Source organism: Papilio xuthus, unplaced genomic scaffold (genome assembly GCF_000836235.2).
Source record: "Papilio xuthus unplaced genomic scaffold, Pxut_1.1 DF826961.1, whole genome shotgun sequence".
Taxonomy (NCBI): domain Eukaryota; kingdom Metazoa; phylum Arthropoda; class Insecta; order Lepidoptera; family Papilionidae; genus Papilio; species Papilio xuthus.
The window spans coordinates 5991694-6016336 of record NW_013531688.1 but is presented as its reverse complement, the minus strand read 5'-3'; the positions used below and the strand labels follow the sequence as shown (position 1 = coordinate 6016336).

General features: G+C 33.4%; 4 protein-coding genes across 8 annotated transcripts in view; 2 read left to right on the top strand and 2 right to left on the bottom strand.

The window, feature by feature from the left end:
* Positions 1-9519, bottom strand: part of ERR (estrogen-related receptor) — a 32306-nt gene extending 22787 nt beyond the window's left edge. For 2 of the 4 annotated variants that reach the window (XM_013315400.1, XM_013315401.1), the window contains exon 1: positions 6518-6663. In XM_013315400.1, coding sequence (XP_013170854.1) covers positions 6518-6538 — 21 coding nt within the window. In that variant the 5' untranslated portion in view covers positions 6539-6663. Of the gene's footprint in view, positions 1-6517; positions 6664-8789; positions 8871-9276 lie in introns of those variants that run through there. The other 2 variants (XM_013315402.1, XM_013315403.1) reach the window with 2 other exon arrangements.
* A 566-nt stretch (positions 9520-10085) lies between these two features.
* Positions 10086-13357, top strand: bai (Transmembrane emp24 domain-containing protein bai). 2 transcript variants are annotated; one of them, XM_013315361.1, is made up of 6 exons: positions 10086-10401; positions 10632-10752; positions 11055-11125; positions 11919-11927; positions 12319-12445; positions 12741-13357. In XM_013315361.1, the coding sequence occupies exons 1-6, from the start codon at positions 10225-10227 to the stop codon at positions 12860-12862; spliced, it is 627 nt and encodes a 208-aa protein (XP_013170815.1). In that variant the 5' UTR covers positions 10086-10224; the 3' UTR covers positions 12863-13357.
* A 1246-nt stretch (positions 13358-14603) lies between these two features.
* Positions 14604-17901, bottom strand: ZnT86D (solute carrier family 30 member 7). The gene is made up of 3 exons (XM_013315360.1): positions 17408-17901; positions 17096-17313; positions 14604-15848 (listed from the first exon to the last, which is right to left on the bottom strand). Exons 1-3 carry the CDS (start codon positions 17595-17597, stop codon positions 15219-15221), a joined length of 1038 nt encoding a protein of 345 aa, XP_013170814.1. The 5' UTR covers positions 17598-17901; the 3' UTR covers positions 14604-15218.
* A 752-nt stretch (positions 17902-18653) lies between these two features.
* Rox8 (TIA1 cytotoxic granule associated RNA binding protein Rox8) lies at positions 18654-24637 on the top strand. Its single transcript, XM_013315359.1, has 4 exons — positions 18654-19719; positions 19803-19898; positions 22952-23039; positions 23695-24637. The coding sequence occupies exons 1-4, from the start codon at positions 18856-18858 to the stop codon at positions 23811-23813; spliced, it is 1167 nt and encodes a 388-aa protein (XP_013170813.1). The 5' UTR covers positions 18654-18855; the 3' UTR covers positions 23814-24637.
* Positions 24638-24643: the final 6 nt, after the last annotated feature.

Here is a 24643-nt window from a genome sequence, read left to right as displayed (position 1 = left end):
CAACCATATTATTTACCTTATTAATATAAATGAGAAAATTTTGATGGATGGATGTTTGTATCTGCAAACGAAGAACACATAGGCTAATAAGGTTTTATTTTAAATTCCACCCGGATAGAGTCGAACGCGACAGTTAATCGTTAAATAATACATAAATTTCATTTGCCTATTATTTAACGATAATATTGCGTCCAAATTACATAAAGTGCCTTTTTGATATTCAATAGTCTCAAACATCAGTCTGAATAAGGACGTGTACGTTTTTTTCCTTCATGTCGATAATAAACCTAACTCAAGGACACTTTATATGTAGCAGAATACCTCACCTTTCTACACTGATGGATATTTTTATATTTACAGAATAGTTTTAAATAATTTATTATAGGTAAAAGCCTAAACAACTTTGGTAAAGATTAGGTAATATTAGCTGTCTTTCGTTACATGAGAGAGAGAAAAGATATGACATGGAAAAAGAGGAAAGATCTAACACGAACTTTTATTTTTTAATATTTTAACATTGTTTTTTAGTCTGATTAGTTTCAGATTCTAACACTAAGGAATTGGTTAAGTGACTATTATAGGACTTATGGTGTGAATAGAATTGTGAAAATATAACCTTAATAAGTACCTGTATGTTGCCTAATGTTAATACTAGAAGTATAGATTATGAATAATATAGATTATAATAATTCAATTTAGATGTTTTTAAGTGATACAAAAACAGCATTTCCATTACGCGACGTACCGGAAGCGTTCGTCTCGACTGATGAATAAAAATCATTGATCCAACATAAAAAAAAAATCTAATCTACCGACAGTTTAAGACAACCCTAATAATAATCGTGTGGGAGAGGCCGTTCGTGGAATGGTCGCACATGTGTGCTTTGCTATACGTACAGTCGCGACTGTGTGCGTGCCGCCGCCGGTTCATTGTCAAGGCCAACTGCCAAATCTCCCGCTTGCCTCACTCCTCCCGACCCCTCACTCCCCCTCCCGTACCACGCTATCAATTACTTAGAATTCGACGAAACCATCGCATTGGTACCCTCGTACGCCTCGGGCGGTGAAGCCTTGGCTCTTTTGACTACGAACAAAGCGGCAAATGGACGACGAATCATATTGTTGGCTCCATTCCGCGATACTTGAGGTGTAGAATGCTAGACGGTACCTCTTTTTAACGTTACGCGTATCGCATTCCGTTCGTATATTTTTTGATATTTTAGTTGCATTAGTATTATAGTTAGAATCGTACTTCGCAATGATACGAACATTTCAGACAGTTGTAGATAGAGCTAGTAAGATGTAAATTTAAAACTTATATATTCGTTGCCGACATTTGAAAGAAAACATAAGAGGAAACTGGTGATGCAAAGTAAAAAAATAAGCTAAATACAAATAAATGTCAATTACCATTTAAAAGTATTTGCATGCAAATATCAGAGAGAGAGATCACACTATCGTTACATACACTTTGTAATACATATTTCTGTTTAACAAATTAGTAGAAAAACGCACCGAAAATTGGCAAAATTAGGAAAAATACCACCGTAAACGTAATCAGAATATATCTCTGTTTTGCTAAATATGAAAGACAGAGATGACGATATATTTTATACAAAGATTTAAGTCTCAGAAACCCACGTTTAAAGTGAGAAAATTCAACATTTAAATAGTTATAACACGCAAATAAATTACGCACAATATATTTACAATCACGGAAGCGTTCACGCGCATTTACACTTATCAGTGGTCGTGACCGCATCGAACCCGCGACTCCGAGCTACATGATGCCACGCTGATTGCTACATACATACAAACATATTTATATATAGCTTTTACTCTTAGTCAAGTTTTATCATAATAAATCAACACTAAGGATCATTCTAAATGACTAAGTTCAAGAGATTTCTTTTTATAGAATAGTTAATTGCATCAAATGTAGACATGGCTTATGTAAAATTTCATATTGTCACTGGTATTTCACCTATTTATAGTATCCCTTTGGAGATCAGAATATCAAATCTTCCTACAGATACTAATATAAATGCGAAAATTGAGATGTATGGTTGGATGTTTGTTACTACGTATGTACAGAACGGCTATACTGATTACGCTGTAATTTGACATACACACACAGACTACTAATCAATTTTTTGTTTAATTCCACGCAGAAGGTGTCACGGGCGACAGCTATTCCAGAATAAACAAAGGAAGTACTTAGAACAAACAAAACATACGAATTGAGAACCCGTTTGAAGTATATTAACAAGAAAGTGCATGCGCCTAATCTATTTGAAGTAGGTAAATAAGAAAATGCATGCGCCTAATCTATTTGCTTAATGATATATATCGAATAACAAAGGGTTATATGACATATGATTTCCTTGTATCACTTATATTTATATGATGGATATTTTATATATATTCCGTGACTAACAATATCATTTTATAGTCACTACAAGGTGCGGATTCGTGATAAGTTTTAATAGTAAAAATAAACACATCGTTAAACTATCGTACGTAGGATTTTTAATATTATACGCTGAGAGTTTCTATCTCTCTCTCTCTCTTTCTCTCTCTCTGTCTAGCTTGCGTTCCAATGTGGTTGGGTAAGCTTTCACAATCAGTCTCTTCCACTTCGCTCTGTCGCTGGGAGTTGTCTTATTAGATTTAACGTTAAACCTAAAGATCTAGCTCTAGTGAAAAAACATTTTTTTATAAAAATATTAGCACACTTTTGTTAATTTACTAATATTTCTTTTACCATTCCAACTAAGCTCTATCCTTGTGCTAGGACATGGTTTACGACAATAGTAGAATGGTGGTGTTCAAACCCCAGATCTCGCGATCGGAAATCCTCACCCATAACCATTAGGCTATTGACGTATAATACACGTCATTTTATTGATTTTGAAAAAAAAATATATGTTAATATAGTTAGGAGATTTTTTTACGATTTTTTTTCCATTTCTATATTACATTAATTTTTAGTAAATTAATTCCTTTAGGGTTGTGAAATTACGTAGACTCGCGTAGACATTCGTAGACCTACGCAACCGTTTTCGTAGATAGCATCAATTTATCCCATTAGCCTTCGTAGCACGCTGCCAACACGAATAGCCAATTTGTCAAATTAACGTTTGTTACATAAAAGATAAATATATAAAAACAATACGTAGATATTGCGCTAAACAAATCTAGTTTATTGTGAGTGTATTTTTCAACAAACATGATATATAAAAATGATTTTATTTTAAAAAAACTCTTTATATATAAGTGTCCTTTCTGTCAGCCATGAGACGACCACTGCTGGAATAGGCATATATAAGTATAAATACTTTAAAACGTAATATTTTCTATCTCAAAATTCAACTTCAAAAATTGCATACAAGTATCAAAAATAAGAGATAAAAGATGCAGTTCCATACTATACCTAATCATTTAGCAACAGACTACGCGCTAATATGCTTCATACGTCCAATTTTCCGTTCATTAATTCGAGAAATTTTCTTAGAAAGGGGTACAAAGATTACCCTATTAATATTATTAATTTCCATAAACGGCAATTGCTCTATCTATAAACATAATTGTTGCTAAGCAAACGGAATGGATGTTAAGACGTCGGGCAGCATGGCTGGGGATAAAACGCGTGACATAAGATAGAGCGAGATGGCGTAATATGGACTCTCTCTGTCCCACAGCAAGGACTTAGGATAATCAGTTTAGCCGCTCTTCGTATTAGTTAAGTGATCACTAAGAGACCCATAGTATAGAAATTATATGATAAATCTTCACTAAGTAACTACCTAAACTTAACTGAATAAAAAAAGGCTTAGTAAGTCATATAGAAATAAATGTTTTCAACTAAAAGTTTTTTTTTTATAAACGCATACATAGAGCCGCGATAATGTTCGACGATAACAAAATTAGATCCCCAGTAAAAGACAGTAAAATGAATATTTTTATTCAATTTTAAAAACCTAATTTATTTCCATGATTATGTTGAGAAACGTCGTAAAGGAAACCTGAAGATTCTCGAGAAATATTTAAAAGACAAGCGTTGATATTTTTTCAGATGAAAAATGGAATAAATTTAATAAAAAATGCGAGAAGAATGAGGTAAAATAACTTTACAAAGAAATAAAACAACACTCATGGCCGTAATCCAATGAATAATGGAATTTATTTTTTTCAGTTGTCATGGTTTGACACACATAACGTACTTCGGTTACTGATTCTTGCATATATCGTAAATATTAACAATCCATACAAATTTTCAACCCTTAAAAACTTCTTTTTCGCGTTAAAAAGTAGCCTATGTCCTTTCTCAGGCTCTAGACTATATGTGTACCAAATTCCATTTAAATCGGTCCAGTAGCTTTTACGTGAAAGATGAACAAACAGAGTTACTTTCCCATTTTAGTAGTAAGGGTTTTCTAAACGCCTCTTGTCGACAATAACACATTCAGGCAACTTTATATTAGAAAAATTTCGCAGACATATCTTACCAATATTTGTGATTATATATGCAGATATAGATTACGTAAACAGGTAGTGATAAGTTGATCGGCCAAGGTCATTATCATTATCACCCGGCTGCATTCGCCTGCGCCTTGTCTTAGATTAGATACAAAACATCAAATTAAACTTTCTATTTTTATCTGTGGAATCCTTTTTTTTTGGAAAATTCCCCGATCGCCTTTTGTTTTAAAGAGACTCACTGCGACAGGCGAAAGCCACAGTTACTTTGTGAACTAAATTTGCAAAGCGAGGTGTTCAATTCATGGTCATACCCAAACCGTTATACGCGCACTTATTTATTTTATTTTTTTTATTTACTTTATTTATTCAGTAAGTCGCATGACACAGTAACAGCCTAACCTTTATTGTATTTGACCTAATAAACCTAACGAAAGTAACATAGAGAATGACTGCATACTTTACAAAATTATTGCCTGGTCATTTTTTTATAAGTCTGTCCGTCTACTAATATTATAAATGCTTATATTTATATGGATGGATGGATGTTTGTTAGAAGCTATCTCCAGAACGGCTAAACGGACCTGAATTAAATTTGACATACCTATAGAACATAGTCTGGAAGAACACATTGGCTACTTATCGTTTTTTTTTTAATTCCGCACGGACGGATTCGCGGGCGACAGCTAGTACATCATAATACTTTTAAATATTGCCGTCCTAGATAAAAAAAATATAAAAACATGTTTACAAAAATTTAGGTAAAAGTTATTTTTAAATTAAGATAACCCTAGATAACCTTTGTTCATTGTTTGGACGTTTTTAAAAAAGTCACGTTGTATAATTTGACTACAACATTCTATTATTTCTTTTAATGATTACTAACCTATATTTGTTTTTAAATGTCACGTTACACGCATATGTTCGATAAAGCAAGATTAGGTTTACAATAACTGGAAGTTAGACAAATAAAATTATGCAATCGTTTAATTAATATTTAAATATATACAGATAAATAAAATTAAAGTGCACGTGATGTATTAGTGTTATTTCTAACAACTTTTTTTCTTTTTCGTCCAGTATTTTTTTGCGCGTTTGTTGTGTATAATCTCCGCAACCTATTTTAACGGAATTTAAAAACAAAAAATCTTTAATAAAGACAGTATAATATTTAGCTTTATTAATTAAAAATATATGATCCTAATATTAATAAAGGAAGAGTGATTAAGGATATTAAAATCGTTCTTATTTCAAATTTAATAACACAGATTAAGCAACAACAACAGATTAAAAATAAAACATACCACAGACAATTACGTGTATTCTAATAAGAATCCAATAAGCATTAAAAATTACTACAAAAATTGGCTTACAAAAACACGATATAACGCTATATTAAAATCGAGAGTGAATATTATTGCGTAGTTGCGTGATGTGCCTAAAAAAATCCGTTAAACATAGGAACGCTAGGCCGAGACGCGATCGATGTTGAGGCAGGTCGGGTACGGCGCGCACAGTGGCGGCTGTCTCTCACCAACACTACTACATATATTTGGGACATAGTATTGTGCTCCTTATATTTTTAAATAGTACTGAAAATACTGTAAAATTACTACTTTAATTTTTCATAGTTTTTGTCTATATAAAACACAAATTTCAATGTCACTTGTTAAGCAATAAAAACAAGTGCTAATAAACCGTCGCATAGAACATAGCGACACTGAAATGTATTCATTAGAGTTATATTGCAATATTGTAGACTTGCTACATTCATATAAGTTAAACAACATAATAAATATTGATTATCAGTTCCTATTAGACCTATTAATTCACCGCATTTACCGATCTAATAACTAAATTGTTTTCTACACGGAAAATCTTGATAAGAATTCAACGGTTGTCCAGCGAGAATTGATAAAATGTTAGGATAGGTCAAGGCAAAACAAAAATTTCTGCACGCGAATCTAATCGGCGTCTAGACATTACCGGAAATAAATTTGGTACAACTTAAAAAAAATAGAGCATAAATTGTACGCACCACTTCCTCCATCCAGTCCATGTCGGCTAGTAGCGCTGTCTGGATATTATATAGTTTAACTATTTATTGGGGTCAGGCGTCACGAGAGAACTGCGCGTCGCGACGTCCGACACACGAGTGCAGCGTCGTGTCGTGTGTTGCACCGAAAATTCCCGCCGGCGCCCCTCCCCGCGCACCCCTCGCCACACCCCCGGGCCCCCGCTCGCGAAATTTTCAAACATCAAATCGCACAGCGCCATCTATGGGCGATTAGAGGCCCGCTCGCCTCGTGCGTGGCCTTGAACTTGACAATACATCGCGGCGACCCAGTTTCGTGGCGTGCCCGCCCCGCCAGCCTCGCCTCGCGCCGCCGCCGCCGCCGCCTCGACAACTCGACTCAGCTGAATGGAACCGCGCGCAGTAAGGAACATTTTCGCGTCACAACGACTATCGTTTTCATTGTAAAATGTTACATCACACTTGCACTCGCGTATTTACATTAATATGCACTTGTTGATGGCGCTACAATAAATTACGATCCTCGAGCCGTTCAAGTCGATAACCGCGAGAAGATCTGGGCTAATTCAATGTGGGTATTCGATCTTTTTAGATAGAACAAGACGAAAGACAATTAATGTACCTAAGGATGCAAAAAGCAGCATTGCTTTGTGAACATGAATATGCCTACGCTATACAAATTTTATTCAGTATCGAAAATGTTCCATAAACATCATATCTCGTGTAATTCGTTATCGAATACAATGACGTAGGTAGCAAATCTTTAAATGCATTTCGATCAAGATATTGTAATAAACCAATTAAATAAATAATATAGCATTAAAAACGTTATAACATGGGCGACGCTAAGGAGGGTCAGAGGAGAATCAAAAATTTATAAAATAGATCCCTATAGATCCCCATAGATAGCTCAAAAAGTAATTGTACATCATTTTAATTATCTGTTTCTTTTGCAATAAAAAAATTAACTACAAGCACTCCCCCCTAGATCTAGCCTTGATCATCGGCTAGCAACACCTTTGCGTTTCAACATAGAGTAATGACGTAAGCTAGACATAAGTTAACTACATTAACAAATTATTGTTAGTAAATTCCCGTTGTAATTTTAACAAAAACCATATTCATGTTATTTCTGTCTGCTTTTCTTTGAGAAACATTTAAAATCACATATTTTATATAAATATTTCGGTACCGGGAAACTAAAAAAATGTCAAAAAATGCTAGAAATGTATAAATTTAAACAAAAAAAAATACTTCAATAACTTTTCTAATCTCAAATATTCCCGACTTAATCATCAACCTGCCCTTATCTCTATTAAGGGTCGGTACAGTATGTACTACTCCTCCGTACATCTCTATCAGCCATCATATTTGAATCTACCCCCTTCCTATGAATATCCCCTTTCACACAGTCATTCCATTTTTTTGGTCTTCCTCTACGTTTGTATAGCTATACACATTCAATCTCATAATTCGAAGATTCCAGACTTAATAAAAATAATACCTAAAATATAATATTATATCTAAAAATTTATTTTTCTGACCATACCATTGTTTTGTTATATAAGAACTATAACATGATGCACATGCAAATTTTTATTTGAAACTGCTAGTAGATTGATGAAGACATCAAAAAGATAGTGGTAAAGCCATAACTGACATCCACAAGTATATGTACAAAATATTATTCAAGTTATTTCTCATATAAAATTTATATACATACATATTAAAGTTCTATGTTAGTGTTAGTATCAGTAATCTCTACTAGATGGAGATATTTTATAATTTCATATTACAACTCAAGTTTACAACAGATAAAAAATTATTTATTTAAATTTAACCATGATTTATCTCAATTTTAATTTGTTTGATTAAATTAAATAATTTGATTAATTTTCTAATTCAATTTGTTATATTATTTAAACAGCCGGACTAACATATGTCAGTGTTTTAGCCATTTTTATATATGTTTGAAGAGCATAAAAAATCATGGGGATATTAAATTTGTTCACATCAAGGAAAACTTGTGTTGAATCATAAATTTAATTACATATCATTACCATACAATGGATTTAGCTAAGATTAATAACACACTGCGTCAGAATTGGATGATTAATAATTTACATAAATGCTGTAGTTTTAAAATTAAAAAAAAAACCATCTAATATAAACAATGACTTTGGATCTTAGAACTTTTTATTGCATGCGTTATAAATATGTATTACTTGTATTTTAAATAAACACATTTTTTATTAAATATTAAAAAAAATCTTACCTCATCCATATGTTACAGACATAATTTGCATAAATCCAACTGTCATGTTAACAAAATAACTGCAATTTTATACAATGGTACCTGAAAAAAAATAAGTAAAAACATTCAATAAAGGAAACTTCTAAATTAAGGAATAAGTAAAGTAATTTTTAAATAATCTGATTTTTTAATTAAATTATTGTTCAAAATGTTTAAATAACTTGTATCTTATGGGATGTATTATAAAATATAATATATATTGATAATATACTCCATTAAATAATAAAATATATATCATAATATAAATAAATACATATTTCCTTCATAGCATTATGTACTGCAGCCTAGAATAAATTATGCACTATTAATAAAATGCGACGAATGACGCCAGAGTAGGAAAAACTACATTGTAATGAAATACCGAGTCATTTAAATTAATATACTACAAATGTCACAATTGTATGGTACACTTACACCAAACTATTATGTAAACATTTGTGAAACTTACGATAATTATCAACAATACAAAATAACATTTGCATCAAATCAAAGTTCCTGAATTTTTTCTAGAATAAAAATATTCACTTAATTCTTCACAATAATCCCACAAAGTTAATTTGTTTCATAATAATTAAAAATGTTTAGAACTGTCAGTTCTTTAGTCTAATAAGCTCACGTCGCACTAAATACACAACTACTACACTTTCTATTGTTTATTATAACTAAAATCATTAAAAGTAAACTGTTTTAGTTAAAATAAAACTTTTTGTTTATAAGTTTTAAAAATATCTAAGCATCAAACTAGGTTATTTTAATTGACATTTCTTAAGCGTTGTCAGATTGACATTGACAAATTGACAATAATTTCGTAAAAGAGTAAGCAAAGTAAAAGAACATTACTTAATTTTAAAAACAAAAGCGTGAAAATATAAAAGATGTCCTTGAAAAGTAGTATTCTTTTACTGTTCATTTTTTGAGTTTCTATCATCATTATTGGCAAAAATAGACATTGCAGCAGTGCAGTCTTAAATAAAACGCCCTTCCGTGTATATCTCTTACAGTTCTCAGTGATCTTCGTCCTCTTCGAACTAAATGCGGGACGCTATTTTTGGTCCCAGAAAATGATTTAATTATTTTGTGATATATTAAAAGACAATACCCATTTATTTAGGCTTTATACAATTTGTTATTTTAGGAATTTGAATAAATAAATATATGTATAATATTAAGACCTTGAAAAAGTAAGTCCGTAGGTAAGTCCGTTCTAGATCTTGTTATGTAAAATTTTAATTTGAAAGATGACAACACTGAACTTTTTCTGAAAACGCCGACGTTTCTCGTTTTTCGGGCCAACTCATCGGTCTTTTTGACACAGAATATGTTTGTTTTTAGCTCATAAAGATATGAGTATTAATTCCGTTTGTGTATGAAAAATAACGTTTGTGATTGTTAAGACATGGAGGTGCATTATCTCGTTCTCCTTTTCAGTATCTTCTGGCGTGGTTGCCAAGGTATTATGTGGAGTTTGGCTCCAAACACCCAGAAGTGTTTAAAGGAAGAATTACATGCTAATGTGCTTGTTGCTGGTGAATATGAAGTAGGCGAAGCTCCAGGACAGCGAGTGGATTACATAGTAAGTTAAAACGTTAAATCTTTCCTCCCAGTCTTGAAATTTTTTGTTCCATTCAAAAGGAGCTGATACAAAGAAACTCCCTAATAATTTAAAGTCAATATTTACAAATCTGTTATAGAAACCACATTTAAGCAAGTTCTTACATCTTGTCATCTATCAAAAACTAAAACATAACCTGTAAAGACATTTCAGATTTGTAATGTAGCTAAAATTTTACTTTCTTTATACAGGTTAGGGATTCAAAAGGCCACATACTATCACAAAAGGACTCAATAAACAAAGGAAAGTTCACATTTGTCACTGAAACATATGACACATTTGAAGTTTGTTTCATATCAAAAGTGCCCCCGGGTAAGTTTAATTATTGGTATTAAATTTTAAATAAAACAACATTCAGTCTTAAAATGACCCATAGTCTTTGTAAGCAATATACCATGACTCTTGAGCAGTAACTTTGCTTATGACAATACTTAGCAAAATATGAGAGGGAGAATTGGTGAAGGTTTTCCACACAGCTATTGATTACGAGGCATTTAGCTGGAATCTACAATTTTACCCTTTGTTATAAATGTGTTGTTTAAACAGATGTATATAGCATTCTAATTTACGTTGAATGTTACAAGAATTTTATGTCAATTTTTACATATTTTCAGAGCGCAGGGGTATCAGTCAAGAAGTGTTCTTAAACATTAAAGTTGGATTTGAGGCTAAAAATTATGAGGGTGTAAGTAATTCTTATTTTTTCATGATACAAATAAATGATATAAGAAAAATGTATATTTTAGATCCAAACATCAAAGTAGTATTGAAAAAATAAAGATGGAATATATTATCTTTAAAATGTCAGTAATTTTTCATATTCCAATTACATAAAGATATTCTATTCACGAGCTTTTGCCCAAGACTTTGTCTGTGCGGAATTAACAAATAAGCTCAAAAGGTAGCAAATGTATCTTTCAGTGTGTGCTTTAAATCTATGCCAAATTTTATCAAAATGAGTTGTTCTGGAGATACCTAGTAACAAACATCCAATCCATCAACAATTTCTCATTTAATATTTATTTCTCATCCCGGAGACCTAATTTAGTCTTCTTTCCCTTCCCACCCTTTCTCTTATAAGGAAAGGATGGGAAGTGAAAGTGGACTTACCGGATGAGAGGATGCATGGAAATGGAAAATATTTTCTTTCTGTGCACCTCTCCTCCGTCGATTAAAGGTAGGCAACGCATACGCAATGTCTATGGGCAATGGTCACTTCGCTATTTCTGCGATTTCAGGTGGGCGCTCGCTTGATTGCCACCTTATGATATAAAAAAAATATATATATTAGTAGGATTATAAGATTAACACAAATACTATTATTACAGATTATAATAATAATATTTAAGAACATTAACATGTACTTGTGTGTAAACTTCAAATTATTAGATTTTTAATTTTATTTTTTTATGTAAAAACTAATTCTGTCATCTCTTATCGGTTGGTGATCTGTGGCACTGACAACTTGAATCAACTAGAACACTTGGGTAATAATGTGTGAGAGTTTGAAACAAATAACATTCTCTAATATCAGTTTGTGTTGCCAGTATAATTATTAATAATACCTGTGTTAAAAATGCATGAAACCTTACAACTGGTCCACCAGAATTTTATTAAATTCACAAGGTGAATTGCAGTTTTTCCTTATATTTATTTTAGCGATTTGCTGCTAATACTCCCCCATCTCCTAAAAAATTCCTTAAAATGGTGACATGGCATATAATTGTCATTATTCAATGTCAAATTAGTTCAGTATTTTTTGTTCTGACCCTGAGATATCACTTTGGCGGAGGCAATGAATGTGTTGACTCTTTCTAAGACATAAACTGAGATATTTGTTAAATTACTTTTATTTATATGCTTATCATATGTCTACAGATTGGTGAAGCAGCCAAGCTAAAGCCAATGGAATTGGAGTTGAAGAGACTGGAAGATCTATCGGAAGCTATAGTCCAAGACTTTACTCTCATGAGGAAGAGAGAGGAAGAGATGCGAGATACTAATGGTTAGTCAATGTTTTAAAATAGATTTCACTGTATTAGCTTAAAATGACCTTGATCAGTGATTCCTGAAGTGGTCTAAAAACAGACAATATGACTCGGAGAAGGCGAATGATGCTGGAAAATATAGTTCAGGGTTCACAAGTTGAAGATGAATATAGCTGCAAGAATTTTTTTTGAATAGAGACTATGGAAAGTTTTTTTGAGAATCTTTGTCCGAATATGGCTTAAATGTTTAATTATAACTTAGTTGCAAAAAAAGAAACTCAATACTTGACACATCATATTTTTTTTTTACAGAATCCACAAACAACAGAGTTCTATTCTTCAGTATATTCTCCATGGTATGCCTGTTAGGGCTGGCCACTTGGCAAGTTCTATACCTGCGTCGCTACTTCAAAGCCAAGAAGCTAATTGAATAATCTTTTTACTAAAGCAGGTTAAGCGGCACAGTTCCTCCAACTTTTTGTATCCCATTTTTTTTTTAAATGTGGAACACTACATTATATTTGCGTTGAACAAAGATTCCACAGATAATAATGATCTTTTTAAAATTAATATCTACCATTTTAGGATTTAACATTATAGAGATAAATTGAGAATATTTATTTGAAATTGTAAGGAACTGTAAAAATTAACACATTTAACCTCGGAGTAAATAATTACAGTAAAAAATTTAAGTTTGTTGCTTTTTTCTTACCAAACTGTTTATTTACTCTGGCAACATTAAAAACTGTCAACATGTGTTATGTGCATCTTTTTTTAGCGATATCGCGCCGCACAGTCAATTTATGTATTTAAAATTGAACATACTTGATTACTTAATTCAGATTATTTAAATATTTTTGTTGTATATGTTCATGTTCGAATGTGTCGTGTCTTTAAGTAAGGATGTATAAAATAATGTTTTTTGGAAATTGTGTTTTATTTATACGTCTTATTAAATGCTAATTAAAATCTTATTTACATTTTTAGATAAGGAAAAAGTCGCAATAACATTTAGATATAAACAAAGTAATTTTAAAACAGTTGCAATCGTCGTTTGTTACATATTCTGTCGCTACAGAATGTTTCGAAGCTTACCCAAGTTAGGGATGACTAGGTCATAGGCCTAGTACGGGTTGATTGACTTCACACATCTTTGAATTTCTTCACCGTAAGAACGTTGGATTATTGTACGTATGAAATTCGAAGGTCAAATTGGTACACGGTGGGAATCAAACATAGGTATATAGATTTAAAACTGGCCTTGTCGATCTCTTAACAACAACGTTTAGCCAAGAATACGGCAATAGCAAGCCACACAGAAGAACAACTGGAAAAATGTTATAAATTAAACAATGTACATTATATAATGCTTTTTAATTTTCATAATAAATAAAAAAATGTGATGTTCATAGATTTTTCACGTCCTGGTACCTTTGTTTTTTTTTTTAATTAAATGCAACTCAAAGGATGACAATTTCTGTTGGGATACACTAGATTAAATAAATTAATGATTTAATTTAATTTATTTTTTCCATACGAAAGAATTCCTGGACAAAATCATGGAATGTATAATACAGAATTTGTATTATTTTCGATGTTCATCATATAATCACAATCAATACAATTCACAAGTAAATTAAACCGTAGCAAAATATTTCTTTATATGTATAACTAAAAAATATATACACTAATGAAAAATGTATTTAATACCATTATTAAAAAAAGAACTGAAAACTATTAAACTATTGTTGGCCAGAGGTAAATAAATTCATTTGAAATGCTGATAAAATACAGTACTACCACCCTAAACCTAAAGTCTGTAGAACTTTACAATGTTACAAACCCAGCTTTTTGACAAATTACAAATATCGATTTTTCGTCAAATACTGGGAAGGTCTCATTTTACTGGTTACAATTTTGAAAATTTTGTGCCTTTAACTTATAGCAGGTAAAAAAACTTTTTATATTGTAGGGACGATAAATTAATAACCCTGTTAATTTCCTTTCGGCACTTGAACATTTCCTCATATGAAATGTAGCGGCTATTATTTTTAATTTTTTAAACAAAGGCCAACATAATAGCCATGGCTAGCTATTTGTTTAGTTTATAACAAATATTTCTCTTATTTTATGGCTAATTTCAAATACATTTTTTTACCGTCACATTCGGATGAGAAAAAAATAAAAATGGAAAAGTATCTCGTCTTAATATTCACATTTAACATAAAACAACTGCTTGAAACAAGCTTTTAGAAATTTCTTTACCCTAATTATTTTCTAGCACGCATAATTCATTTTTATATAAAAAACTTTTAAAACATTGCATAAAAAATTTGCACACTAACGGTCCTATTTGGGGGAACTAATGGGCTCTTATAATACATGCCTTATATACAATTAATTGTTTGAATCGAAGATCAACTGTCACAATAACAAACGTCAACAACCGGTTGACCGGCTAATTCGCTTGATCGTATGACTTCAGATCAGCTTTTAAACATGAATTTTATTATTTGATACTGTGAGTTTATTATTTGTCTTGTTTACAAACGTTCACTGCATTATCAAAAATACGGCTCGAAGGACCACATATTATTCTTTAAAATTTTGTGACTACCCTATATATCAAAATTGGTATTTTGTTAAACATGTAATAGTTATCTATTACCACAGACATAACAAAGACCTTGCTTGTCGCGCTTATTATTACAACACCCAATGACGACTCAAACAAGAACACACCACTTTGTGGATATCTGTACATTTGTGACTGTTAGCTTATGATCAGGATCAAAGGGGGGAATAGTCCAATTGCACTGTGAGATGTTTGACGCCCGCCTCCCGGAATATTCTCCCGGCCTGCTCCGTCACGTAACGCGGGTCCACCTGGCGCGCTACTTCCAGCTTGATCGCACCCACATGAACGTCACTGCACAGGGTCCAGAAGTGGGGCTCCTGCACCGCGTGCACGCCCGCTAGCCCAACCACACGCGTGAACAGGTTGGGAAGAGCGCGCTCGATCGACGTTGGAGTCCGTTGCATGAGGACACCGGCAGAGTCACGCACTAGGGGAAGCACACTCGCCGCGATAAGTAACGCGATCGCCATAGAACAGATTGGGTCAGCGCGCATCCAGCCGAACGTGCGCATTAGTATGGCGGAGATGATCACACCGACGGAGCCGAGTGTATCAGCTAGCACGTGGAGGAACACACCTCGCATGATGGCGGAGCCCGCACCGGTGGGAGCTTCCATGTCGTCGTGGGAATGGCCATGGCCGTGGTCGTGGTTGTGCGAGTGGCCATGGCCACCGTGCGAGTGCCCGTGGCCGTGTCCGTGGCCATGATGGAACGCGTATATGCCCACCATGTTCACTAAGAAACCGAGCACCGATACCAACAGTAGACGTTCATGTTTCACCTGAAAAAATATTTTAAATTCAACAATTTTTTACTATCATTTGCTATAGGCGTGATGTTTTCATCTTCAGAATTCGCCAAGCTATTTAGTTTCTAAGTAACAATTTACCATTTAATATATTTACTGTAGTAATAAGATTGAGAGAGTTGGCGGGAAATCAATAAGATAGTTATTCTATATACAGCATTAATTTAAATTCAACTTTAAACCTTTGTGCTTAAGGTTGAAAATACATTGGATGGTGATCATGGTAAAGGTATAATATGGGTTTTTATTGCAGTCAATGCCTTTTCTTACGATTCGTTCCGCCTGAATTACACTTACGACAAGCTCTTATGTAATTTTCAAATTGAAAAATAACTCTAACCGTTAAATGTGTATTACGAAATATTTTATTATATACATAAGTTACTTTTTAAGGAAAATACAATTTGTGTTATCTAATCTATGTATTAAATAGTACAAAATAAGTTAGAATTTAGTAATAAAACCTTATCAAGTTGAATACATGAGTTAAGTAGAAACATGCCTTATCTGAGCAGCAGTTTTCAAAGTAGCTGATGTTATCAAATTGCCACAGACTTATTAGATAATCTGAATTAAGAATTACTTTGACGTAACAATCACTTAATTAAAAAATTGTTAAAGAAAAATAAATTTTTACATACAAATAACTCGGATTAATTTCTTTCAAAAAAAGAAGTTTTCTAACTTGATTTATGGATAACAATTTCATTTGATAATGTCATAAGACATTGATGAAAATTTATATACTTTTAAGAATTGAATTACATAAAAAAAGAGATAGGTGCAATAAAAGCTGAATATCCATCCAATACTGTCTCTCTATCGCTTGTTATTAAACCAGCCCCGGCATACTTAGCTCGGGTTGAATTTGATATGTCGTGCTTTTTTGTGCAAGCAGCCTACATTCATCAATTTATAAAACATTATCAAGCCAAAAACACTTAAAAATTGACCCCAAATTCTCAATCACATTTCAATTTACCTTACTTTAAATTCTTTTATGTACTCTTTTAACAATAACTGAATATGTATGAAAAGTAATTATTTTTATTTTTAATATTTATCATTTACAGCCTAATTTCTACTGTCATCTGGAGTAAATTGCCAAAAAAATAACATAAAAAAAATTAAATCCCGTAACTACATTAAGACCATGAAGCTATTATATGAATAGTAATTTCCTGTTAGATAATTGAAATATAATATAATAAAGTATTTACCTCTGGTGGTTCAATAGCTCTTTCAACAGCTTCACTCATTATGAAGAAAGCAATGAACAAAAGGAAGAGGCCATTTACAAAACCAGCTAGGACTTCAGCTCTCGCATAGCCATAGGAATAGCGCTCATTTGCTCTCCACTTGGACACAAGGGATGCAGCAAGCCCTGCGACCAGGCCCGTGCAGTCAAAGAACATATGGAATGCATCAGAAATAAGACCTGAAACATAAATTATCTGTTAATATCTATTTTACACTTATTTGATTGGTTGTGTACCATAATTAAAAAATAAATCAAGTTTTAAGATACTCACCTAAGCTGTTAGTCCATATCCCATAAAAGAGCTCGACAAAAGCAAATGATAAGTTAAGTATTAAGAACAAGAAAAGATTCCTTGAATTTTTATCCGAATAAATAAGTCTGAACCAGTTCTGTAACTTTTCACGTATCCCGCCTAAAGGTCCCCGTGGGAGTCTCGTATCCTTCTGGGTGAGGGGCAACATCTTGTCACACTAACTATTCAAGATTTCAACTCACGTCATTTCTGGCCTAATTGGCCTAATATCGTAAAAACACCAGTTTGCTGCATACGTGTACTATTCTTGCGGTTTCTAACCTCTTTTAATTCAAACAGTTTAACATTTACTAAGAGAGAAATTATAGAATTAAACGTGATTTATCTGTTAGATGCATAATCTTTACAAATTATACATCCTATAACAGAAAATTATCCTAAAATTGTGTAAACTTTTTCTCATCGTGTGACAATTTAAGCTATCTGACAAAGAGTAAGTATTTAGGTAAACGTCAAAGTTATAATTTGACATTTTCCTGAAGCAAAGAATAGTAATAATTACTTAAAGGACTAGCTCACTATATTCCTCCAAAACTGGTTTATCTGGTAAATTTTGTGACAATTTAGTTTTAAATGTTTATTTACCTTAAGGTCAAAAAACATCTCGAATCCCACCTAATCTTTCAATCTTTAGTATCAATATTTTAATAAACATGAAAGGAAAAATGTACAACATTCAAACGCTTATAAAATGTCAAATCGAATTATATCACATAATACCTTCTTTTATTTATCGGACTGTGTAAGCTTGTCACAAATTCAAATTGATGGCATTCTCTTTCTTTGTTTTATTTGTGTAATCTGAGTAACGCGTGCAATGCCAACACTAACTCGATTGCAATTGGCAAGTCAAAATTACATTTGATAAACAACCAATAACTAAACAGCAATAACTTGTTCAACATGTAAATGAAATAGCATATGTGATGATTCACAAACTTTCAAACGACACTCGTTTCCGGAAAAGTTTAATGTCATGTCTATGATCGTTGCTCATATTGCTTATGGAATGGATTTTTCATGACAAAGTAAATAAGTAAATAGACTAATTTTTATTTTATTTTCAATTGAAACACGTTGCTATTTACTTAAGCAATAAATTACAAAAACATCAAAGTGCACACTGGAACTCAATGTCATAAAAATATTTTCGCGCCCATAATTCAAAATCATTCCACCGGAAATTCGTCTATAGATGCGTTTGTTTCCGAAAAGTGAACGTTTCACGAGTCAACAGCACAGCAACGTCGTTCGAGAAGTTCTAGGCGCTGTTTGCGACATTTTTCTTTCTTTTATCCGTCATCCAATGTTTTGTGTGATGAAATAACACGTTGATTAGCAAGTAATTTCGATTTTAGTGTTCAAAGTCGTAATAAAGTAACTGCTAGATTACGATATAAGCTAATATGGGCGACGAAAGCCACCCGAAAACTCTCTACGTCGGTAATTTAGACGCGAGTGTGACAGAAGAATTTCTATGCGCGTTGTTCGGACAAATAGGCGAAGTTAAAGGCTGTAAAATAATACGTGAACCGGGCAACGATCCGTATGCGTTTCTCGAATTTACAAATCACACGGCAGCGGCAACAGCCCTGGCCGCCATGAACAAGCGAGTGTTTCTCGACAAGGAAATGAAGGTTAACTGGGCTACGAGTCCTGGAAATCAGCCGAAGACGGATACTAGCAACCATCACCATATATTTGTAGGTGATTTATCACCGGAGATTGAAACTCATATACTTCGTGAGGCCTTCGCACCGTTTGGTGAAATCTCTAATTGTCGAATAGTACGCGATCCCCAGACGCTCAAATCTAAGGGTTATGCTTTTGTATCATTTGTAAAAAAGGCAGACGCCGAAGCCGCCATCCAGTCTATGAACGGCCAGTGGTTAGGTTCTCGCTCTATACGTACAAATTGGTCAACACGTAAGCCTCCTACCAACAGACCAAACGAAGGCACGCCCAGTAGCAAACGAGTTAAGCAACCTACATTTGACGAGGTGTACAACCAGAGCTCACCAACAAACACAACCGTGTACTGTGGAGGCTTCACAAGTAATGTTATCACAGAGGAGCTGATGCAGAGTACATTCTCACAGTTTGGTCAGATACAGGATGTTAGAGTGTTTAGGGACAAAGGTTATGCCTTCATTAGGTTCACAACAAAGGAAGCCGCAGCCCATGCAATTGAAGCGACACATAACACAGAAATAAGCGGGCACACAGTTAAATGTTTCTGGGGGAAAGAGAATGGTGGCGGAGAGAACCAGGTATGACTTGTTGATAAACATGCCACAGCTGTGGTGTATTACTGTAAGAATTTGATATTTATGTTAAATTTTTTATATTTCAGAGTACAAATAACCCACCTGCAGCTACAACAGCAATGGGAGCACAAACACAATACCCATATGCATATCAGCAAGGAATGGGTTATTGGTATGCACAGGTCAGTAGCCCTTACAAACAATTGTTTACTAAGTCATTTAAAAAGAAATCTTGATACATTTACTACTTTAGTGTGTTATAAAACTTGGTGTTAGTAAATCTACAATATAAAATAATGTTTCACTTATAGTGTGATGGATGATCAAAAATAAACTTGCATATAGGTGCGACTGAGTTTGATGCACATTGTTTACATTGTATTTTATCATAACACTAAACAACTCACTGCTTGTATGTGAACTTTATTCCCTGTTCAGAACACTATTTTAGGTGTAACTGGACATAAAGGGATGAGGGCGGAGGGCAATGCGTATTTCAAGGTCAACCAAAAAGATTAAAATGCTCTATACTAATGTGGCTAATACAATTGGAAAGAATCTTAAAAGAAATCTTAACTTTTACATTTGCTAAGAGTATCTGATAAGTTACATTCAATTCATATCATAATATTATTATTTTTTTATTAAAAATAGTTTTATGTAGTGACTAAAGTATTGTCTGTATTATTAATATATTAATTAATAAGGCAAAGTATAAAATTATGTAAATTATTAAATATTACAAAAGTATTCTTAGCTGTTAAGTGACTACAATTCTTATCTGTAGTGTTTTATCTGAATGCTTTGAGTCACCTGTTTAATGGTTTAAGGTGCATAACAAGAAGGCAAGTAAAAAATTACAAAGTGCTTTCTGGAACCGTAAACAATACAGGGTAAATTATACATACATATGCGCTATACCACACCATAATATCTTATTAATATTATAAACGCGAAAGTTTTGATGGATGGATGGATGTTTGCTTGAAGATATGTTCGGAATGGTTGAAAGGATTTTGATGACCTTTGGAACACTTGTAGGACATAGTCTAGAGTCTAGAAGGTCATATAGGAAGACGTAGTCGCGGGCGATAGCTAGTATCTATATAAATCTTCATAAAGATCTGTTTAGTTTTTGCTAATAAACAGTTAATAATTTTTGTTTGTAGCTTGATTTTTAATTTTGAACTTTCTGTAATATTATAGTAAACTTAAAAGATTTGATTTCTATTATAATAATAAGGTACTAATTAAGTGCATTTGTTACATTCATAAAAGACTGAATTATCGAAAAACTAAATCCGTTTTCTTTGTTTGTGAACACAAAGACAGACAGACAAGACATGATTCATGCAATTCAACCATCTAGAGTGACTCAGTCATTTGAAATTGCTGTCTTGTAAATTTGACACTGTTATTTAACTATTATAACTTATTTTATTATTAATTAACAATATTAATTAAACCATGTTACACAAAATTTTAATAATATTATAAATATTTAGATGGATGTTTGGAGGTATCTCCTGAACGGCTCAACGGATCTTGTTGGATTTCGGCATAGATGTAGAGTGTGGAAAAACACATAGGTTATTAATTTTTTTTTTAATTCCGCGTAGACAGAGTCGCAGTTGACAGTATGAGTTAAATTTGAAAATTTTATTCTTTATCCAAAAAAGATATAGAAGCTTAAAAACCATTTAGAATTAAAATATTTCAATAGAGTAGCCACAATTTGAAAGGAATGGTTGAATTATTCTCTGAGTGAGTTGTCTATATCATATAGTCTATGACCTTAATTGCTTTGCCAGTAACACTGCACACACACTAAAAAGCCCCTATATTTTTACTCAAGTGAGATAAAAACTATTAGACTAATAGAAACTTTTTTTTTGTTCACCGCTGAGAAATCTGAATGATGGAATCTAATAAAAAAATTAATTATTCCAACAATGGTTATTGTTATTTGTTCTTAATATTGACAAATTAATTAAGTAAATATGTCACTGATATTAAAAATCATCTTCTCATTCCGATGTATTTCATTACATGTTATATTTGAAGTGGAAGTGGACTTTCCGGGTGAGAGGATGCAAGGAAAGGAAAGATATTTTCTTTCTGTGCATCCTCTCCTCCGTCGATTAAAGGTAGGCAACGCATATGCAATTGCGTATGTCTATGGGCAACGGTCACTTCGCTATTTCAGCGATTTCGGGTGGCCGCTCGCTCGTTTGCCATCTTATGATATAAAAAAATATATATATTTGTAAATATGTATAAGAAAATTCACAGGCAACAAATTGGCAAAGTTGCACATTATGAATTGCACAAATTGTTTTGCATATTATGAATGAATTTGCATTATCTTAATATTGTTTACGACTGCGTAAAATGTAATTTTCTTATTTACATGGAAAGCAATTGTTTTAAGGTCGGCGAAAAATAACAGCTGACTTTAAAGCATTGTCCTATAATCTTAAAATTTAGAAATCCCAACGTTAAATATCTCTGTTTTTTATATATGGGCAGTTTTTATCATATTGGTCGACCGAAAATGTAGCAATCTGGTGGTCCCTAAAAAGTGGCACGGCCATTGGCTATCGTTTCACAAGGCCGTCACTCGCCTTAAGGCCCGTCGCCCGGGTTCCTAAAGGCCCAGCGCCCGGGTGTCTTCACCTGTACCCCCAGATTAAGATTGTCCTTACCCATTATACAAAACATATTGCCGTCCCTTTCAATCCCTTTGAGTAAATAGACAACAGTGTCTGGGATTTCGAAGTTAACAAAAGACTCAATATGGGTCTAAAAACAATTATATTTACGTCATATGGTCTAACAAAGTGTTGTATAACTAGATTTATTTTGTTTGTAAAATGAATTGTATATTCATATTCAATATGTAAATTTCCATAGTCACAAAGTAATATTGCATATGCATTAATTCAATGAAAAGTAGGCTAGCTTATATAACAAACAAGTGTGAAACATTTTATTACTAAGAAACTTTGTCCAAAGAGACATATTTTTATCTGTTGAGGTGGTCTAACATCTAACAAACATCCATCCATCCAAACATTTGCAGTTATAATATTAGTAAGATTTAATTTAGCTAGAGTTAATAAGTTATATAGAGGCAATGTAAAACCTTATCATCCATGATTTTCAGTCTTTATACTTTTTTAATATATGGGAATTCCATAATATAAAGGTAATTTTTTCTGATGTTTTATTCCAGGGCTACCCAGCAATACAGGGCTACATGGCGCCTGGCTACTACCAGCAATATCCCACCGCTTATAGCAATCCTCAAGCAGCTGCTGCCGGTAAGTACTCTATTCTAAATATTATTGTACATTACATTATTGACTGATCAACTGGTCAAGGTTGAGGATGGCAGAATACCAAACATTACGCAACATTATCTCCAGTGGTCTATGATTTTAGAATGATTAATAGTAGTTAGTCCCGTTTGCTAATATTTTTTTTAGTGGACTCGCAAATGAATTTGAGATGTTGCAAAAGTAAATTTTACATATTGGTGTGATGTTTTTTTAATAAAATAACTACCATATAGTATATTTTATATTTAGTATAAAAGAAAAAATGAAGTTTGACATAAAATGTACAGTTTTAATAGCATTGCTATCAGCAGTAATCCCTTATCTTGTGTCTCCCTTATCTCTGTGTGATACTGTGCTGCTATTTAGTGCAAAACTATGTATTGACAATATTTACTTGTTGTTTTATGTAAAATAAATCTATTTTACTGTAATTGATGCGTCCCATACTTTTGACGGAATCACATCTTAATATGCTATAGCTATATAGCTTCTAGTCATCTGCATTTTGGTTTAGGAACTTACTGCAATGTTATTTGATTGACATGAGTTCCTAAGCACCAAATTGTTAGAAAAGCCAAGACAGTAGAGTAACTAGATAATAATTAATTATTAATTAAAATGTGTTTATTTGTTTCAGCGGGCTACCGCATGAGCATGCCGGGTGGGGCCGGCGCCGGGGCGTCATGGGGTGGCACCGCGCAGCCCCTCATGTACGCCTCCGCAGCCATGCCCTCCGCGCAGTACCCCTCGCAGTAGCGCCCCGCGCGAGCCCCGCCCCCCGTCGCCCCGCGCCCCGCGCCCCGCCCCGCGGCATCTCCGCGCTCTTTGACACTGCTACAGTCGCGTGCGCATACAGACTGAGTGCGGCCGAGCCCGCGTATGTTGAGGCGCGCACACATGACGCGGTGTTGACCGCAAACGTCACATTGACACCTGTCAGTGTGACACGTCCTCTGTAGGCGGCCAAATTAGTCTACGACGCCGTGCGCGGGCTACTAGGGAATAATTAGGCTAGAGGTAACAGATTGTTGAGCCGGGATGGGAAATGTTTTTATTCGTGGCTCAACGTGTAAATGGCAATAACCGACCTTCGTTTGTTAGTTTACGTCCGTTTGTTAAACGATCAAGTTTACGCTGACTTCTGTTTAGTCTAAGCTTCTAGGGAGAAATGGAAAATAGTCCTAATATTGGTTTTTGTTTCTAAATGTTTCGTTCGTTCCACTGTTCACATCGCCTTCTTCATTTGATCGACTTGATTTGGTACATTCCATTCCATAAACCTAATGTACCATGTCATTCTTAACCCCAATCCTATTGTATTATTTCCCAAGGTCATGTAACGGTCAATGCCGAGTGCTTTATTCACTAACGGATCGATATCCGTACCATACTTCATGTTGTTGACTGTAATGTCAAATTCCAAGTGCCTATAAATGTGGTAATATTTGTTATCAGGCGAGTCTGCTTGATTTTGTTACTTTAAAATATCGTTTCCGTTGTTGGGGGACGATATATTCTCAGACGCGATTACCATTTGCTATATTTATACACTATGACAATATCATGTTGCCGTTTCAATCAAGTGT

Bases quoted from the DNA above. Each gene is read 5' to 3' on its own strand.
- bai (XM_013315361.1), top strand. From the start codon at position 10,225: ATGGAGGTGCATTATCTCGTTCTCCTTTTCAGTATCTTCTGGCGTGGT. The intron at 10,402-10,631 runs GTAAGTTAAAAC...TTCTTTATACAG, and splicing joins GACAGCGAGTGGATTACATA to GTTAGGGATTCAAAAGGCCA. The intron at 12,446-12,740 runs GTTAGTCAATGT...TTTTTTTTACAG, and splicing joins AGAGATGCGAGATACTAATG to AATCCACAAACAACAGAGTT.
- ZnT86D (XM_013315360.1), bottom strand. From the start codon at position 17,597: ATGTTGCCCCTCACCCAGAAGGATACGAGACTCCCACGGGGACCTTTA. The intron at 17,314-17,407 runs GTGAGTATCTTA...TTTATGTTTCAG, and splicing joins GATATGGACTAACAGCTTAG to GTCTTATTTCTGATGCATTC. The intron at 15,849-17,095 runs GTAAATACTTTA...ATATTTTTTCAG, and splicing joins GAGCTATTGAACCACCAGAG to GTGAAACATGAACGTCTACT.
- Rox8 (XM_013315359.1), top strand. From the start codon at position 18,856: ATGGGCGACGAAAGCCACCCGAAAACTCTCTACGTCGGTAATTTAGAC. The intron at 19,720-19,802 runs GTATGACTTGTT...TTTATATTTCAG, and splicing joins ATGGTGGCGGAGAGAACCAG to AGTACAAATAACCCACCTGC. The intron at 23,040-23,694 runs GTAAGTACTCTA...TATTTGTTTCAG, and splicing joins TCCTCAAGCAGCTGCTGCCG to CGGGCTACCGCATGAGCATG.